Here is a 22,582-nt window from a genome sequence, read left to right as displayed (position 1 = left end):
CTCACACCCGTACACTCACACCCATACCCTCACACCCGTACACTCACACCCGTACTCACACACCCGTACCCTCACACTCGTACCCTCACACCCGTACTCTCACACTCGTACCCTCACACCCGTACTCTCACACCCGTACTCTCAAACAACCGTATCCTCACACCCGTACTCTCACACCCGTACTCACACACCCGTGCTCTCACACTCGTACCCTCACACCCGTAGTCTCACACTCGTACCCTCACACCCGTACTCTCACACCCGTACTCTCACACAACCGTATCCTCACACCCGTACTCACACACCCGTACTCTCACACTCGTACCCTCACACCCGTACTCTCACACTCGTACCCTCACACCCGTACTCTCACACCCGTACTCTCACACAACCGTACCCTCACACCCGTACTCACACACCCGTGCTCTCACACTCGTACCCTCACACCCGTACTCTCACACAACCGTACCCTCACACCCGTACTCACACACCCGTACTCTCACACCCGTACTCTCACACTCGTACCCTCACACCCGTACTCTCACACCCGTACCCTCACACCCGTACTCTCACACCCGTACTCACATACCCGTACTCACACACCCGTACCCTCACACCCGTACTCACATACCCGTACTCACATACCCGTACTCACACACCCGTACTCTCACACCCGTACACTCACACCCGTACTCTCACACCCGTACACTCACACCCGTACTCTCACACACCCGTATCCTCACACCCGTACTCACACACCCGTACCCTCACACCTGTACCCTCACACCCGTACTCTCACACCCGTACACTCACACCCGTACTCTCACACCCATACCCTCACACCCGTACACTCACACCCGTACTCACACACCCATACCCACACACCCGTCCCCTCACACTCGTACCCTCACACCCGTACTCACACACCCGTACCCTCACACCCGTACTCACACACCCGTACTCACACACCCGTACCCTCACACCTGTACCCTCACACCCGTACTCTCACACCCGTACACTCACACCCGTACTCTCACACCCATACCCTCACACCCGTACACTCACACCCGTACTCACACACCCGTACTCTCACACTCGTACCCTCACACCCGTACTCTCTCACCCGTACTCTCACACCCGTACTCTCACACCCGTACACTCACACCCGTACTCTCACACCCATACCCTCACACCCGTACCCTCACACCCGTACCCTCACACCCGTACTCTCTCACCCATACCCTCACACCCGTACTCTCACACCCGTACTCACATACCCGTACTCACACACCCGTACCCTCACACCCGTACTCACACACCCGTACTCACACACCCGTACTCACATACCCGTACTCACACACCCGTACTCACACACCCGTACTCACACACCCGTACCCTCACACCCGTACCGTCACACCCGTACCCTCACACCCGTACCCTCACACCCGTACTCTTACACCCGTACTCACATACCCGTACTCACACACCCGTACTCACACACCCGTACTCACACACCCGTACCCTCACACCCGTACTCTCTCACCCGTACCCTCACACCCGTACTCTCACACCCGTACCCTCACACCCGTACCCTCACACCCGTACTCTCACACCCGTACCCTCACACCCGTACACTCACACCCATACCCTCACACCCGTACCCTCACACCCGTACCCTCACACCCGTACTCTCACACCCGTACCCTCACACCCGTACTCTCACACCCGTACCCTCACACCCGTACACTCACACCCATACCCTCACACCCGTACCCTCACACCCGTACCCTCACACCCATACCCTCACACCCGTACCCTCACACCCGTACTCTCACACCCGTACTCTCTCACCTGTACTCACACACCCGTACCCTCACACCCGTACTCTCACACCCGTACCCTCACACCCGTACTCTCTCACCCGTACACTCACACCCGTACCCTCACACCCGTACCCTCACACCCGTACCCTCACACCCGTACTCTCTCACCCGTACACTCACACCCGTACCCTCACACCCGTACCCTCACACCCGTACTCTCACACCCGTACTCTCTCACCTGTACTCACACACCCGTACCCTCACACCCGTACCCTCACACCCGTACTCTCACACCCGTACCCTCACACCCGTACCCTCACACCCGTACTCTCTCACCCGTACCCTCACACCCGTACTCTCACACCCGTACCCTCACACCCGTACCCTCACACCCGTACTCTCTCACCCGTACCCTCACACCCGTACCCTCACACCCGTACCCTCACACCCGTACCCTCACACCCGTACTCTCACACCCGTACCCTCACACCCGTACCCTCACACCCGTACTCTCTCACCCGTACCCTCACACCCGTACACTCACACCCGTACCCTCACACCCGTACTCTCTCACCCGTACCCTCACACCCGTACTCTCACACCCGTACTCTCTCACCCGTACCCTCACACCCGTACTCTCACACCCGTACTCTCTCACCCGTACCCTCACACCCGTACTCTCACACCCGTACTCTCTCACCCGTACTCTCACACCCGTACTCTCACACCCGTACTCTCTCACCCGTACACTCACACCCGTACCCTCACACCCGTACCCTCACACCCGTACTCTCACACCCGTACTCTCACACCCGTACTCTCTCACCCGTACCCTCACACCCATACCCTCACACCCATACCCTCACACCCGTACCCTCACACCCGTACTCTCACACCCGTACTCTCTCACCCGTACCCTCACACCCGTACTCTCACACCCGTACTCTCTCACCCGTACTCTCACACCCGTACTCTCACACCCGTACTCTCTCACCCGTACACTCACACCCATACCCTCACACCCGTACTCTCACACCCGTACCCTCACACCCGTACTCTCACACCCGTACCCTCACACCCGTACTCTCTCACCCGTACCCTCACACCCGTACTCTCACACCCGTACTCTCACACCCGTACTCTCACACCCATACTCTCTCACCCGTACCCTCACACCCGTACTCTCTCACCCGTACCCTCACACCCGTACTCTCACACCCGTACCCTCACACCCGTACCCTCACACCCGTACCCTCACACCCGTACTCTCACACCCGTACTCTCACACCCGTACTCTCACACCCGTACTCTCACACCCGTACCCTCATACCCGTACTCTCTCACCCGTACCCTCACACCCGTACTCTCACACCCGTACCCTCACACCCGTACCCTCACACCCGTACCCTCACACCCGTACACTCACACCCATACCCTCACACCCGTACCCTCACACCCGTACCCTCACACCCGTACTCTCTCACCCGTACCCTCACACCCGTACCCTCACACCCGTATCCTTACACCCGTACTCACACACCCGTACTCACACACCCGTACTCTCACACCCGTACTCTCACACCCGTACTCTCACACCCGTACCCTCACACCCGTACTCTCTCACCCGTACCCTCACACCCGTACCCTCACACCCGTACTCTCACACCCGTACTCTCACACCCGTACCCTCACACCCGTACTCTCACACCCGTACTCTCACACCCGTACCCTCACACCCGTACCCTCACACCCGTACTCTCACACCCGTACTCTCACACCCGTACTCTCTCACCCGTACCCTCACACCCGTACTCTCACACCTGTACCCTCACACCCGTACCCTCACACCCGTACTCTCACACCCGTACCCTCACACCCGTACTCTCTCACCCGTACCCTCACACCCGTACTCTCACACCCGTACCCTCACACCCGTACCCTCACACCCGTACTCTCACACCCGTACTCTCACACCCGTACTCACACACCCGTACTCACACACCCGTACTCACACACCCGTACCCTCACACCCGTACCCTCACACCCGTACTCTCTCACCCGTACCCTCACACCCGTACTCTCACACCCGTACTCTCACACCCGTACCCTCACACCCGTACACTCACACCCATACCCTCACACCCGTACCCTCAGACCCGTACCCTCACACCCGTACTCTCTCACCCGTACCCTCACACCCGTACTCTCACACCCGTACTCTCTCACCCGTACCCTCACACCCGTACTCTCACACCCGTACTCTCTCACCCGTACCCTCACACCCATACCCTCACACCCGTACCCTCACACCCGTACCCTCACACCCGTACTCTCTCACCCGTACCCTCACACCCGTACCCTCACACCCGTACTCTCTCACCCGTACCCTCACACCCGTACCCTCACACCCATACTCTCTCACCCGTACCCTCACACCCGTACTCTCACACCCGTACTCTCACACCCGTACCCTCACACCCGTACTCTCTCACCCGTACCCTCACACCCGTACTCTCACACCCGTACCCTCACACCCGTACCCTCACACCCGTACCCTCACACCCGTACACTCACACCCATACCCTCACACCCGTACCCTCACACCCGTACCCTCACACCCGTACTCTCTCACCCGTACCCTCACACCCGTACCCTCACACCCGTATCCTTACACCCGTACTCACACACCCGTACTCACACACCCGTACTCTCACACCCGTACTCTCACACCCGTACTCTCACACCCGTACCCTCACACCCGTACTCTCTCACCCGTACCCTCACACCCGTACCCTCACACCCGTACTCTCACACCCGTACTCTCACACCCGTACCCTCACACCCGTACTCTCACACCCGTACTCTCACACCCGTACCCTCACACCCGTACTCTCTCACCCGTACCCTCACACCCGTACTCTCACACCTGTACCCTCACACCCGTACCCTCACACCCGTACTCTCACACCCGTACCCTCACACCCGTACTCTCTCACCCGTACCCTCACACCCGTACTCTCACACCCGTACCCTCACACCCGTACCCTCACACCCGTACTCTCACACCCGTACTCTCACACCCGTACTCACACACCCGTACTCACACACCCGTACTCACACACCCGTACCCTCACACCCGTACCCTCACACCCGTACTCTCTCACCCGTACCCTCACACCCGTACTCTCACACCCGTACTCTCACACCCGTACTCTCACACCCGTACCCTCACACCCGTACACTCACACCCATACCCTCACACCCGTACCCTCAGACCCGTACCCTCACACCCGTACTCTCTCACCCGTACCCTCACACCCGTACTCTCACACCCGTACTCTCTCACCCGTACCCTCACACCCGTACTCTCACACCCGTACTCTCTCACCCGTACCCTCACACCCATACCCTCACACCCGTACCCTCACACCCGTACCCTCACACCCGTACTCTCTCACCCGTACCCTCACACCCGTACCCTCACACCCGTACTCTCTCACCCGTACCCTCACACCCGTACCCTCACACCCGTACTCTCTCACCCGTACCCTCACACCCGTACTCTCTCACCCGTACTCTCTCACCCGTACCCTCACACCCGTATCCTTACACCCGTACTCACACACCCGTACTCACACACCCGTACTCTCACACCCGTACTCTCACACCCGTACCCTCACACCCGTATTCACACACCCGTACTCACACACCCGTACTCTCACACCCGTACCCTCACACCCGTACTCTCACACCCGTACTCACACACCCGTACTCTCTCACCCGTACCCTCACACCCGTACTCTCACACCCGTACTCTCACACCCGTACCCTCACACCCGTACTCACACACCCGTACCCTCACACCCGTACCCTCACACCCGTACTCTCACACCCGTACCCTCACACCCGTACTCTCACACCCGTACCCTCTCACCCGTACCCTCACACCCGTACTCACACACCCGTACCCTCACACCCGTACCCTCACACCCGTACTCTCTCACCCGTACCCTCACACCCGTACTCACACACCCGTACTCTCACACCCGTACTCTCACACCCGTACCCTCACACCCGTACTCTCACACCCGTACTCTCACACCCGTACCCTCACACCCGTACTCACACACCCGTACTCTCACACCCGTACTCACACACCCGTACTCACACACCCGTACTCTCTCACCCGTACTCTCACACCCGTACTCTCACACCCGTACCCTCACACCCGTACTCTCACACCCGTACTCTCACACCCGTACCCTCACACCCGTACTCTCACACCCGTACTCTCACACCCGTACCCTCACACCCGTACTCTCACACCCGTACTCTCACACCCGTACCCTCACACCCGTACTCTCACACCCGTACTCTCACACCCGTACTCTCACACCCGTACTCTCACACCCGTACCCTCACACCCGTATCCTTACACCCGTACTCACACACCCGTACTCACACACCCGTACTCTCACACCCGTACTCTCACACCCGTACCCTCACACCCGTATTCACACACCCGTACTCACACACCCGTACTCTCACACCCGTACCCTCACACCCGTACTCTCACACCCGTACTCACACACCCGTACTCTCTCACCCGTACCCTCACACCCGTACTCTCACACCCGTACTCTCACACCCGTACCCTCACACCCGTACTCACACACCCGTACCCTCACACCCGTACCCTCACACCCGTACTCTCACACCCGTACCCTCACACCCGTACTCACACACCCGTACCCTCACACCCGTACCCTCACACCCGTACTCTCTCACCCGTACCCTCACACCCGTACTCACACACCCGTACTCTCTCACCCGTACCCTCACACCCGTACTCTCACACCCGTACTCTCACACCCGTACCCTCACACCCGTACTCACACACCCGTACTCTCACACCCGTACTCACACACCCGTACCCTCACACCCGTACCCTCACACCCGTACTCTCACACCCGTACTCTCACACCCGTACCCTCACACCCGTACTCTCACACCCGTACTCTCACACCCGTACCCTCACACCCGTACTCACACACCCGTACTCTCTCACCCGTACTCTCACACCCGTACTCTCACACCCGTACCCTCACACCCGTACTCTCACACCCGTACTCTCACACCCGTACCCTCACACCCGTACTCTCACACCCGTACCCTCACACCCGTACTCTCACACCCGTACTCTCACACCCGTACTCTCACACCCGTACTCACACACCCGTACCCTCACACCCGTACTCACACACCTGTATTCACACACCCGTACTCACACACCCGTACTCTCTCACCCGTACTCTCACACCCGTACTCTCACACCCGTACTCTCACACACATACCCTCACACCCGTACCCTCACACCCGTACCCTCACACCCGTACTCTCACACCCGTACTCTCTCACCCGTACCCTCACACCCGTACTCTCACACCCGTACCCTCACACCCGTACTCTCACACCCGTACCCTCACACCCGTACACTCACACCCATACCCTCACACCCGTACCCTCACACCCGTACCCTCACACCCGTACTCTCTCACCCGTACTCTCACACCCGTACTCTCACACCCGTACTCACACACCCGTACTCACACACCCGTACTCTCACACCCGTACCCTCACACCCGTACTCACACACCCGTACTCTCACACCCGTACTCTCACACCCGTACTCTCACACCGATACCCTCACACCCGTACTCTCTCACCCGTACCCTCACACCCGTACTCTCACACCCGTACTCTCACACCGATACCCTCACACCCGTACTCTCTCACCCGTACTCACACACCCGTACTCTCACACCCGTACCCTCACACCCGTACCCTCACACCCGTACTCTCACACCGATACCCTCACACCCGTACTCACACACCCGTACTCTCACACCCGTACTCTCACACCCGTACTCTCTCACCCGTACCCTCACACCCGTACTCTCACACCCGTACCCTCACACCCGTACACTCACACCCGTACCCTCACACCCGTACCCTCACACCCGTACTCACACACCCGTACTCTCTCACCCGTACTCTCACACCCGTACTCTCTCACCCGTACCCTCACACCCGTACTCTCACACCCGTACTCTCACACCCGTACCCTCACACCCGTACTCTCACACCCGTACTCTCACACCCGTACTCTCACACCCGTACCCTCACACCCGTACACTCACACCCGTACCCTCACACCCGTACTCTCTCACTCGTACCCTCACACCCGTACTCTCACACCCGTACTCTCACACCCGTACCCTCACACCCGTACTCTCTCACCCGTACTCTCACACTCGTACCCTCACACCCGTCCCCTCACACCCGTACACTCACACCCATACCCTCACACCCGTACTCTCTCACCCGTACTCTCACACCCGTACACTCACACCCGTACCCTCACACTCGTACCCTCACACCCGTACGCTCACACCCGTACTCACACACCCGTACTCTCACACCCGTACTCTCACACCGATACCCTCACACCCGTACTCACACACCCGTACTCTCACACCCATACCCTCACACCCGTACTCACACACCCGTACTCTCACACAACTGTATCCTCACACCCGTACCCTCACACCCGTACACTCACACCCGTACTCACACACCCGTACCCTCACACTCGTACCCTCACACCCATACTCTCACACTCGTACCCTCACACCCGTACTCTCACACCCGTACTCTCACACAACTGTATCCTCACACCCGTACTATCACACCCGTACTCTCACACCCGTACTCTTACACCCGTACCCTCAAACCCGTACTCTCACACCCGTACTCTCACACAACCGTACCCTCACACCCGTACTCACATACCCATACTCTCACACCCGTACTCACACACCCGTCCCCTCACACCCGTACCCTCAAACCCGTACTCTCACACCCGTACTCTCACACCCGTACTCTCACACCCGTACCCTCACACCCGTACCCTCACACCCGTACCCTCACACCCGTACCCTCACACCCGTACTCACATACCCATACTCTCACACCCGTACCCTCACACCCGTACTCACACACCCGTACTCTCACACCCGTACTCACACACCCGTACCCTCACACCCGTACCCTCACACCCGTACCCTCATACCCGTACACTCTCACCCATACTCACACACTCGTACCCTCACACCCGTACCATCACACCCGTACCCTCACACCCGTTCCCTCACACCCGTACTCTCACACCCGTACTCTCACACTCGTTCCCTCACACCCGTACTCACACACCCGTACCCTCACACTCGTACCCTCACACCCGTACCCTCACACCCGTAATCTCACACCCGTACTCTCACACAACTGTATCCTCACACCCATACTCACACACCCATACCCTCACACCCGTACTCTCACACCCGTACCCTCACACCCGTACCCTCACACCCGTACTCTCACACCCGTACCCTCACACCCGTACTCTCACACCCGTACTCACACACCCGTATTCACACACCCGTACTCTCACACCCGTACTCTCACACCCGTACTCACACACCCGTATTCACACACCCGTACTCACACACCCGTACCCTCACACTCATACCCTCACACCCGTACCCTCACACCCGTACTCTCACACCCGTACCCTCACACCCGTACTCACACGCCTGTACCCTCACACCCGTACCCTCACACCCGTACTCACACACCTGTACCCTCACACCCGTACTCACACACCTGTACCCTCACACCCGTACTCTCACACCCGTACTCACACACCTGTACTCACACACCCGTACTCTCACACCCGTACTCACACACCCGTACTCACACACCCGTACCCTCACACCCGTACTCTCACACCCGTACTCACACACCCGTACCCTCACACTCGTACCCTCACACCCGTACCCTCACACCCGTACTCTCACACCCGTACCCTCACACCCGTACTCACACACCTGTACCCTCACACCCGTACCCTCACACCCGTACTCTCACACCCGTACCCTCACACCCGTACTCACACACCTGTACCCTCACACCCGTACCCTCACACCCGTACTCTCACACCCGTACTCACACACCTGTACTCACACACCCGTACTCTCACACCCGTACTCACACACCCGTACCCTCACACTCGTACCCTCACACCCGTACCCTCACACCCGTACTCTCACACCCGTACCCTCACACCCGTACTCACACACCTGTACCCTCACACCCGTACCCTCACACCCGTACTCTCACACCCGTACCCTCACACCCGTACTCACACACTTGTACCCTCACACCCGTACCCTCACACCCGTACTCTCACACCCGTGCCCTCACACCCGTACTCACACACCCGTACCCTCACACTCGTACCCTCACACCCGTACCCTCACACCCGTCCTCACACACCCGTACCCTCACACCCGTACTCACACACCTGTACCCTCACACCCGTACCCTCACACCCGTACTCTCACACCCGTACCCTCACACCCGTACTCACACACCTGTACCCTCACACCCATACCCTCACACCCGTACTCTCACACCCGTACTCACACACCTGTACTCACACACCCGTACTCTCACACCCGTACTCACACACCCGTACTCACACACCCGTACCCTCACACCCGTACTCTCACACCCGTACTCTCACACCCGTACTCTCACACCCGTACTCTCACACCCGTACTCTCACACCCGTACTCACACACCCGTACTCTCACACCCGTACTCTCACACCCGTACTCTCACACCCGTACTCTCACACCCGTACCGTCACACCCGTACTCTCACACCCGTACTCTCACACCCGTACTCTCACACCCGTACCGTCACACCCGTACCCTCACACCCGTACTCTCTCACCCGTACTCTCACACCCGTACCCTCACACCCGTACTCACACACCCGTACTCACACACCCGTACTCTCACACCCGTACTCTCACACCCGTACTCTCACACCCGTACCGTCACACCCGTACCCTCACACCCGTACTCTCTCACCCGTACTCTCACACCCGTACCCTCACACCCGTACTCTCACACCCGTACTCTCACACCCGTACCGTCACACCCGTACCCTCACACCCGTACTCACACACCCGTACTCTCACACCCGTACCCTCACACCCATACCCTCACACCCATACCCTCACACCCGTACCCTCACACCCGTACCCTCACACCCGTACCCTCACACCCGTACTCCAGATGCCTTTTATCTACCTTTCCAACAGGTTTGCTATCGTATCCAGAGCTGTCAGTTGTCTCGTTCACCGTGTGTAACCTGACAGGTTTGCTTTTGTGTTTCTAAGACTCTCCCGCACTTTCGACAAGTGACAACGGAATGTATTACATGACAATCCTTGCACAATACTCGTCAATGTATAAGTCACTTTATCTTCCCTGTGATAAACCATTGCATTTAAAACCATCGACATTATCGGGGTCTATAACATCATGAGGGGCAGAGATGGGTTGAAAGCGCATAGTCTTTTTCCCAGTGCTTGGGGATTGAAAACTAGAGGGCAAAGGTTGAAGGTGAGAGGGGAAAGATTCAAGAAGAGCAGAAGGGTAACTACTTCACACAGAGGGTGGTGCGTCTATGGAATGGGCTGCCAGAGGAAGTGGTTGAGGCACAATTGCAACAGTTTGAAAAAAGATTTGGATTGGTACATGGGTGGGAAAGGTTTCGAGGGATGTGTAACTAAATACGGGCAGTTGGAGCCAGCATGGTCAACCTGAACCAGTTTGGGCCAGTATGTGTCAACCTGAACCAGTTTGGGCCATGGTTGGTTTATCCCTCTCTTTGAATCTTTCCTCTTTACTGGGACATGCTTTTGCCGAGTGCCGTGACTTACCTCCTTTCAAGTCTGCCACTGCCATAACTCCTAACCTGACCATTCCAGTCTTTTTTAACTAACTTTATCCTTTATTTCACTGCAGTTCCCTCTGTTCAAGTTAAACACAGCAACCCAAGTTTCTCACTCTTAAAGTGAACGTTAAATTCTGTCCTGTTATGATCACTACCTCCAAGGTGACCTTTGACCTTGAGGTGAATTATTCAGCCTCCCTCATTCCCCATTACCCCAATCTAAAAGAGCCAGCTCCCTGATTGGCTTCATGACATATTTCTGGAGGTAATTATTCCTAATGCATTCTCCGAATCTCTTGATGCAGCTATCCTTTCCAATTTGATTTACCCAACCAACATGAAGATTGAAGTCACCCATAATAATCATTCTAGTCTTCTTACGTGCCTTTATTACTTGTTGAATTTTGTGTTTTCCTGCTGTGGGGTTACTCTTTGGGAGACTAATCTGCACTTTCCCTTATTGCATCTCGCCTCCATCCATACCCTCTGAGCCGAGATAAGCTCTCACAAGTGTTCTCATGTCATCCCTTATTAATATCGCTGCCTTACCACCTTTTTCCTTACCTCCCCCCCCCCCCCCCCCCCCCGATTTTCCAAACATGTGTGAATGTATATGTGAGTGAGAGAGTGTGTGGGTGTGAGTGAATGGGTGTGTGAGAGCGTGTGTGCATTTGTGTGTCATTGTGTGTGTGGGTGTGTCACTGTGTGTGTGAGAGCGTGTGTGTATGTGTGTCAGTGTGTATGTGAGAGAGTGTGTGCGTATGAGTGTTTATGTCAGTGTGTGTGTCTGTGTGTATGAGTGCGTATGTGTGTGTGTGAGTGTGTATGTCAGTGTGTGTCTATGTGTGTGTATGTCTGTGTTGTGTATGTCTCTGTGTGTGTGTATGTCAGCGTGTGTTTGTGTGTGTATGTGTGTGTGTATGAGTGTGTTTGTCAGTGTGTGTGTGTCTGTGTGTGTGTGTATGTCAGTGTGTATGAATGTGTATGTCTGTGTGTGTGTATGTCAATGTGTGTGTGTCTGAGTGTGTATAAGTGTATGTCAGTGTGTGTGTGTGTATGTCTGTGTGTGTGAGTGTGTATGAGTGTGTGTGTCATTGTATATGTGTGTACAAGTGTATGTGTGTATGTGTGTGTATGTGTATGAGTGGGTGTGTATGAGTGTGTACGTGTGTGTGTGTGGGTGTCTTTGTCAGAGAGAGAAAGGTAGCAGGCTTGAAGGGCCAAATGGCCTACATCTGCTCCTATCCTCTGTCCCTATGATGATAACTGTTGATTTCTGACAGTCGGCTGGGGGGAACTGACGGCAAGAATATTTTTCATCCTCAGGAATGTACCACGCGGTCTCTGAGAAAGATCACTGAGTACAGTCCACAGTGGAGGTTCATCTTCTACATGAAGGAGGGGCAAGACTCCACCCGGAGCTTTGAGTCTGCTCGCTACCGAGGCTGGTTCATCAATAACCAATGGAACAAGCAGGTCGCAGGCATGAAGAGAACCATGCAGGAGCCCTTGAATGCAGACTTCATCTTTATCTTGGTTAAACTCTGAGGCACCCTACTGCAGCACTCCGATGAGAATGGATCTGAGCTATGGGAATTTTTCAATTAGGTAGTCTCACATTGTTACAGAGAAGGGGCACAACAGTGTGTCCCTGGGAAATCCTGGTGAACACCGGCATGTCTCTAGGGGATCCTGGTGAACACCGGCGTGTCCCTCAGGGATCCTGGTGAACACCAGTGTGTCCCTGGGAAATCCTGGTGAACACCGGCGTGTCTCTGGGTGATCCTGGTGAACACAAGTGTGTCTCTGGGCAATCCTGGTAAACACAGGTGTGTCTCTGGGGGATTCTAGTGAACACCAGTGTGTCTCTGGGTGATCCTGGTGAACACAAGTGTGTCTCTGGGCAATCCTGGTGAACACCGGTGTGTCTCTAGGGGATCCTGGTGAACACTGGTGTGTCCCTGGGGGATTCTGGTGAACACCAGTGTGTCCCTCAGGGATTCTGGTGAACACCGGTGTGTCCTTCAGGGATCCTGGTGAACACCGGTGTGTCCCTTGGGGATCCTGGTGAACACCGGTGTGACTCTGGGGGATTCTGGTGAACACCGGTGTGACTCTGGGGGATTCTGGTGAACACCGGTGTGTCTCTGGGGGATTCTGGTGAACACCAGTGTGACTCTGGGGGATCCTGGTGAACACCGGTGTGTCTGTGGGTGAGTCTGGTGAACACCATTGTGTTTCTGGGCATTCCTGGTGAACAATGTTGTGTCTCTGGACTTTCCTGGTGAACACCGGTGTGTCTCTGGGGGATCCTGGTGAACACCGGTGTGTATCTGGGGGATCCTGGTGAACACCGGTGTGTCTCTGTGGGATCCTGGTGAACACCGGTGTGTCTCTGGGGGATCCTGGTGAACACCGGTGTGTCTCTGGGGGATCCTGGTGAACACCGGTGTGTCTCTGTGGGATCCTGGTGAACACCGGTGTGTCTCTGGGGGATCCTGGTGAACACCGGTGTGTCCCTCGGGGATCCTGGTGAACACCGGTGTGTCTCTGGGGGATCCTGGTGAACATCGGTGTGTCTCTGGGGGATCCTGGTGAACATCGGTGTGTCTCTGGGGGATCCTGGTGAACACCGGTGTGTCTCTGGGGGATCCTGGTGAACATCGGTGTGTCTCTGTGGGATCCTGGTGAACACCGGTGTGTATCTGTGGGCGATCCTGGTGAACACCGGTGTGTCTCTGGGGGATCCTGGTGAACACCGGTGTGTATCTGTGGGCGATCCTGGTGAACACCGGTGTGTCTCTGGGGGATCCTGGTGAACACCGGTGTGTCTCTGTGGGGGAAGTGCGGGGCCCTCCAGTAGCAGCACTGAGGGAAATTCTAACATTATCTGCTAAGTGGCTTTGTTCCCAAAAGCACCATTGCTTTGATGACATGTGTGATAAAACTTTGCACCATCAGACTAGCCCAGAGCTCCCAATGGAATGATGGTTGTGTCCTCCATGTAGATTGGTAGTAGTGTGTTGGGACTGTGCAGAACTCCCAATACAATGTGGTCTGCAGAGGTGTTTGTGAGTTTCAAAACTCCAACAATCCGTTATCTGATAGCCGGAACCCTTCACAAAATAAAAATGTCTCAAACTGTGACTCAGAGACTTTGGAGAATTTCAACTGACTTACGTTAATAGTGTCACACTTCATGGGGTCGTACACTAGAAATGTAGCCCCTGCCATTCTCAGAGTCAGTGCAAAAGTTCACATTTTTAAAAGAGATCGGCAAAATCCCCAGACTACCTGATTTTCCGACACAAGTTGAGAGAAAGTACCAACCGGAATTGTGAACTTAACAAGAAATCACTATTTATTACATGTTATTGCATTCTAGTTACAAGTATGTAATTATAAACAGATGGTATATAACACTGCTACAGAACTCTATAGCCCCTACAAACACACACACACACTCACAAACACACACACACACACTCACAAACACACACACACTCACACACACATACGCATTCACTCATACACACAAGCACACACACCATACACACACACATGCACTCACACACACGTGCACACACACACATACACACACCATACACACACCATACACACACTCACACACATACACCATACACACACTCACACACACACATGCACTCACAAACACACACACATGCACACACACACCATACACACACTCACACACACATACTCACACACACATGTGCACACACACACCATACACACACACACCATACACACACACACCATACACACACTCACACACACATACTCACACACACCATACACACACACACCATACACACACACACCATACACACACTCACACATGCACTCACACACATACATGCACTCACACACACATACACACACCACACACACACTCTCACACACCACACACACACTCTCACAAACACACACACGTACACACACACTCACACACATGCTCACACACACACGCTCACATGCACACACAGACACACACAGACAGTTATGATTTGCAACATGTGCTGAAGGGATACTAAATTGGTTTTCTTCTTATTGAAAGTGGCTTACTGCAAAGAGCTGACAGAGAGAGTGAGAGTATTTGGCTGATGGTTTCTCTTCTGATCTAAGCTTGCCTCTCTCTCTCTCTCTGTCTTACTCCCAGCCCAAGTAGTTCAGCCAAGTGACAGCAAATCACGCAGTTATTAATCCACATAACAACCATACCTTGACACCCTACACTATACCCACCTACCACCATACCTTGCCACCCTACACTATACCCACCTGGCACCATACCTTAACACCCTACACTATACCCACCTGGCACCATACCTTGACACCATACACTATACCCACCTGGCACCATACCTTAACACCATACACTATACCCACCTGGCACCATACCTTGACACCATACACTATACCCACCTGGCACCATACCTTGACACCATACACTATACCCACCTGGCACCATACCTTGACACCCTACACTATACCCACCTAGCACCATACCTTGCCACCCTACACTATACCCACCTGGCACCATACCTTAACACCCTACACTATACCCACCTAGCACCATACCTTGACACCATACACTATACCCACCTGGCACCATACCTTAACACCATACACTATACCCACCTGGCACCATACCTTGACACCCTACACTATACCCACCTAGCACCATACCTTGCCACCCTACACTATACCCACCTGGCACCATACCTTAACACCCTACACTATACCCACCTAGCACCATACCTTGACACCATACACTATACCCACCTGGCACCATATCTTGACACCATACACTATACCCACCTGGCACCATACCTTAACACCCTACACTATACCCACCTAGCACCATACCTTGACACCATACACTATACCCACCTGGCACCATACCTTGACACCATACACTATACCCACCTGGCACCATACCTTAACACCCTACACTATACCCACCTGGCACCATACCTTGACACCCTACACTATACCCACCTACCACCATACCTTGCCACCCTACACTATACCCACCTGTCACCATACCTTAACACCCTACACTATACCCACCTGGCACCATACCTTGACACCATACACTATACCCACCTGGCACCATACCTTAACACCATACACTATACCCACCTGGCACCATACCTTGACACCATACACTATACCCACCTGGCACCATACCTTGACACCATACACTATACCCACCTGGCACCATACCTTGACACCCTACACTATACCCACCTAGCACCATACCTTGCCACCCTACACTATACCCACCTGGCACCATACCTTAATACCCTACACTATACCCACCTAGCACCATACCTTGACACCATACACTATACCCACCTGGCACCATACCTTGACACCATACACTATACCCACCTGGCACCATACCTTGACACCCTACACTATACCCACCTAGCACCATACCTTGCCACCCTACACTATACCCACCTGGCACCATACCTTGACACCCTACACTATACCCACCTAGCACCATACCTTGACACCATACACTATACCCACCTGGCACCATACCTTGACACCATACACTATACCCACCTGGCACCATACCTTAACACCCTACACTATACCCACCTAGCACCATACCTTGACACCATACACTATACCCACCTGGCACCATACCTTGACACCATACACTATACCCACCTGGCACCATACCTTAACACCCTACACTATACCCACCTGGCACCATACCTTGACACCCTACACTATACCCACCTGGCACCATACCTTGACACCATACACTATACCCACCTGGCACCATACCTTGACACCCTACACTATACCCACCTGGCACCATACCTTGACACCATACACTATACCCACCTGGCACCATACCTTGACACCATACACTATACCCACCTGGCACCATACCTTGACACCATACACTATACCCATCTAGCACCATACCTTGACACCATACACTATACCCACCTGGCACCATACCTTGACACCATACACTATACCCACCTGGCACCATACCTTGACACCATACACTATACCCACCTGGCACCATACCTTAACACCCTACACTATACCCACCTAGCACCATACCTTGACACCATACACTATACCCACCTGGCACCATACCTTGACACCATACACTATACCCACCTGGCACCATACCTTAACACCCTACACTATACCCACCTGGCACCATACCTTGACACCCTACACTATACCCACCTGGCACCATACCTTGACACCATACACTATACCCACCTGGCACCATACCTTAACACCATACACTATACCCACCTGGCACCATACCTTGACACCCTACACTATACCCACCTAGCACCATACCTTGCCACCCTACACTATACCCACCTGGCACCATACCTTGACACCCTACACTATACCCACCTACCACCATACCTTGCCACCCTACACTATACCCACCTGGCACCATACCTTAACACCCTACACTATACCCACCTGGCACCATACCTTGACACCATACACTATACCCACCTGGCACCATACCTTAACACCATACACTATACCCACCTGGCACCATACCTTGACACCATACACTATACCCACCTGGCACCATACCTTAACACCCTACACTATACCCACCTGGCACCATACCTTAACACCCTACACTATACCCACCTGGCACCATACCTTGACACCCTACACTATACCCACCTAGCACCATACCTTGACACCCTACACTATACCCACCTACCACCATACCTTGCCACCCTACACTATACCCACCTGGCACCATACCTTAACACCCTACACTATACCCACCTGGCACCATACCTTGACACCATACACTATACCCACCTGGCACCATACCTTAACACCATACACTATACCCACCTGGCACCATACCTTGACACCATACACTATACCCACCTGGCACCATACCTTGACACCATACACTATACCCACCTGGCACCATACCTTGACACCCTACACTATACCCACCTAGCACCATACCTTGCCACCCTACACTATACCCACCTGGCACCATACCTTAACACCCTACACTATACCCACCTAGCACCATACCTTGACACCATACACTATACCCACCTGGCACCATACCTTAACACCATACACTATACCCACCTGGCACCATACCTTGACACCCTACACTATACCCACCTAGCACCATACCTTGCCACCCTACACTATACCCACCTGGCACCATACCTTAACACCCTACACTATACCCACCTAGCACCATACCTTGACACCATACACTATACCCACCTGGCACCATATCTTGACACCATACACTATACCCACCTGGCACCATACCTTAACACCCTACACTATACCCACCTAGCACCATACCTTGACACCATACACTATACCCACCTGGCACCATACCTTGACACCATACACTATACCCACCTGGCACCATACCTTAACACCCTACACTATACCCACCTGGCACCATACCTTGACACCCTACACTATACCCACCTACCACCATACCTTGCCACCCTACACTATACCCACCTGTCACCATACCTTAACACCCTACACTATACCCACCTGGCACCATACCTTGACACCATACACTATACCCACCTGGCACCATACCTTAACACCATACACTATACCCACCTGGCACCATACCTTGACACCATACACTATACCCACCTGGCACCATACCTTGACACCATACACTATACCCACCTGGCACCATACCTTGACACCCTACACTATACCCACCTAGCACCATACCTTGCCACCCTACACTATACCCACCTGGCACCATACCTTAATACCCTACACTATACCCACCTAGCACCATACCTTGACACCATACACTATACCCACCTGGCACCATACCTTGACACCATACACTATACCCACCTGGCACCATACCTTGACACCCTACACTATACCCACCTAGCACCATACCTTGCCACCCTACACTATACCCACCTGGCACCATACCTTGACACCCTACACTATACCCACCTAGCACCATACCTTGACACCATACACTATACCCACCTGGCACCATACCTTGACACCATACACTATACCCACCTGGCACCATACCTTAACACCCTACACTATACCCACCTAGCACCATACCTTGACACCATACACTATACCCACCTGGCACCATACCTTGACACCATACACTATACCCACCTGGCACCATACCTTAACACCCTACACTATACCCACCTGGCACCATACCTTGACACCCTACACTATACCCACCTGGCACCATACCTTGACACCATACACTATACCCACCTGGCACCATACCTTGACACCCTACACTATACCCACCTGGCACCATACCTTGACACCATACACTATACCCACCTGGCACCATACCTTGACACCATACACTATACCCACCTGGCACCATACCTTGACACCATACACTATACCCATCTAGCACCATACCTTGACACCATACACTATACCCACCTGGCACCATACCTTGACACCATACACTATACCCACCTGGCACCATACCTTGACACCATACACTATACCCACCTGGCACCATACCTTAACACCCTACACTATACCCACCTAGCACCATACCTTGACACCATACACTATACCCACCTGGCACCATACCTTGACACCATACACTATACCCACCTGGCACCATACCTTAACACCCTACACTATACCCACCTGGCACCATACCTTGACACCCTACACTATACCCACCTGGCACCATACCTTGACACCCTACACTATACCCACCTGGCACCATACCTTGACACCATACACTATACCCACCTGGCACCATACCTTGACACCATACACTATACCCACCTGGCACCATACCTTGACACCATACACTATACCCATCTAGCACCATACCTTGACACCATACACTATACCCACCTGGCACCATACCTTGACACCATACACTATACCCACCTAGCACCATACCTTGACACCATACACTATACCCACCTGGCACCATACCTTCCACACTCAGTTGCTGAAGTAGTCCCTTTCAGACCCTTCTACTCAACACTACAACAGCTGGTGCTGCACTGAGGGGTATGGTTTCAGTGCCAATCCACTCCTGTGCCCCAGGTTCCTGAACTGAACTGTGTTGCTTCAGTTGGCAAAGCTACTGCCAAAGTAAGTGGGTCAGACTCACAACCGATATTCGGACCCAGGTTGGAAGATTCAAGCTTTTGGGGCTGGAATTAAAATCACGACCTCTGTCAAAGCGACGCCGCTGGCCTGCAGTTCCTAGTTAGTGCCTTGTCAGGTCGGATGTACGCACAGAAATCAGGCCACTCAGCCCATCTAGTCTCCGCTGGGGTTCATGCTCCACTCCATCTTCCTCTGAACTCTCCCCGTGTAAAACTACCAGCAGAACCCTCTATTCTCTTTACCTGAGTGAGTTTGTGCAACTTCTCCTTGATCGTTTCCTTCAACCACTTCCTCTGGTAGCGACTTGCTTCCTCTTCCCACTCATTGGGTAATGGTCTGAATTCCCGATTGAATTTCTTGTTGACCTTACCATAATGATGATCTCCAGTTACTCTCTCAACTGCAAAAGGAACAATTCTCTCCATATCTGCAATCCATCAATGAAAAATTCCTCTGATGCGGCACAGCTCTCCTTTCTACAACAGGGAACAGACCCAGTCTGATGTTCTATTCCTGATAGGTAAATACATATAAAATAGGAACAGAAGGAGACTGCTTGAATAATTCAGTACGTTCACACCCCATGTTTATGCTTCAAACCCCCACCTTCTCATTGATCAAAGATAACTCCTGGTTTCCTCTGCTTAATGAAAGGTTACCCCTGCTCTTAAAAATGTTCAATTCTGAGCCAGAGAGTTCCAATCTTGAACAGAGAACATTGTCCCTCCTCTCAGTCCTAATCTCCCTCATTTTAAAACAAAGTTAAAAAAATCACACAGCACTAGGTTATAGTCCAACAGGTTTACGTGGAATCACTAGCTTTCGGAGCGCTGCTCCATCATCATCAACCACCTGATAAAGGACCAGCGCTCTGAAAGCTAGTGATTCCACATAAACCTGTTGGACTATAATCTGGTGCTGCGTGATTTTTAACTTTGTCCACCCCAGTCCAACACTGGCACTCCCAAATCATTTTAAAACAGTGACCCTAGCTCTGGACTGCCTCACAAGAGGAAACAATCTTTCCAACTTGTTCAGTTTATCACTTGAGTCATCTCCCCCATTTTTCTGAATTCTAGTCAAAGTTTGCAAGATATCAAGGGGAACTCTTAGGGCAGGTAGAAAGAGCTTTTTTTTTTCTGGAGAACCGGACGTTCTATGGGGTAATAGTACGAAAGATTTCCATCAACTCGAAGTGTCAAATTCGCTTCCTCAAACTCGAGTGGAAACAAGGTGAAAGTGAGGTCTGCAGACGCTGGAGAGTTCGAGTCGAGAGTGTGGTGCTGGAAAAGCACAGCAGGCCAGGCAGCATCCGAGGAGCAGGAGGGTCGACATCTCGGACGTAAGCCCGTCATCAGGAGTATGGGCTTATGCCCAAAATGTTGACCTTCCTGGTCCTCGGATGATGCCTGGCTGGCTGTGCTTTTCCAGCATCACCCTTGTCGACTCCAGGCCCAGTCCGTTCAATATTACCTCATAAAGACAATCCAGTCATTCCAGGCATCACCCAGCTAAACCTCCTCTAACAGCCTTCCATCCTTCCTTAAATAGGGAGAGCAAAGCTGCACACACTGTGGTCTCCCCACTGTCCTGGATAACTGAAGCACCGCACCCTTACTGTAATGTTTGATTCCACTCGTAATAAAGGTGTAGTGTTCCACTAACCTTCTTGGCTGCATGTTGTACCTATGTACTAACTTATCAAGACTCACGCAGCA

The 22,582-nt window shown here is 53.7% G+C and overlaps 1 protein-coding gene across 1 annotated transcript in view; it reads left to right on the top strand.

Moving 5' to 3' along the window:
* Positions 1 to 14,802, top strand: part of LOC140486082 (uncharacterized) — an 87,322-nt gene extending 72,520 nt beyond the window's left edge. The window contains exon 6 of the mRNA XM_072584725.1: positions 13,017 to 14,802. Within this exon, the coding sequence (XP_072440826.1) occupies positions 13,017 to 13,238 (222 nt within the window). The 3' untranslated portion in view covers positions 13,239 to 14,802. The remainder of the gene's footprint in view (positions 1 to 13,016) is intronic.
* Positions 14,803 to 22,582: the final 7,780 nt, after the last annotated feature.

The sequence above is a fragment of the Chiloscyllium punctatum genome, chromosome 15 (assembly GCF_047496795.1).
Source record: "Chiloscyllium punctatum isolate Juve2018m chromosome 15, sChiPun1.3, whole genome shotgun sequence".
NCBI lineage: Eukaryota > Metazoa > Chordata > Chondrichthyes > Orectolobiformes > Hemiscylliidae > Chiloscyllium > Chiloscyllium punctatum.
Note: the sequence above shows the minus strand (reverse complement) of the source record. Positions and strands in the feature narration are given on the sequence as shown.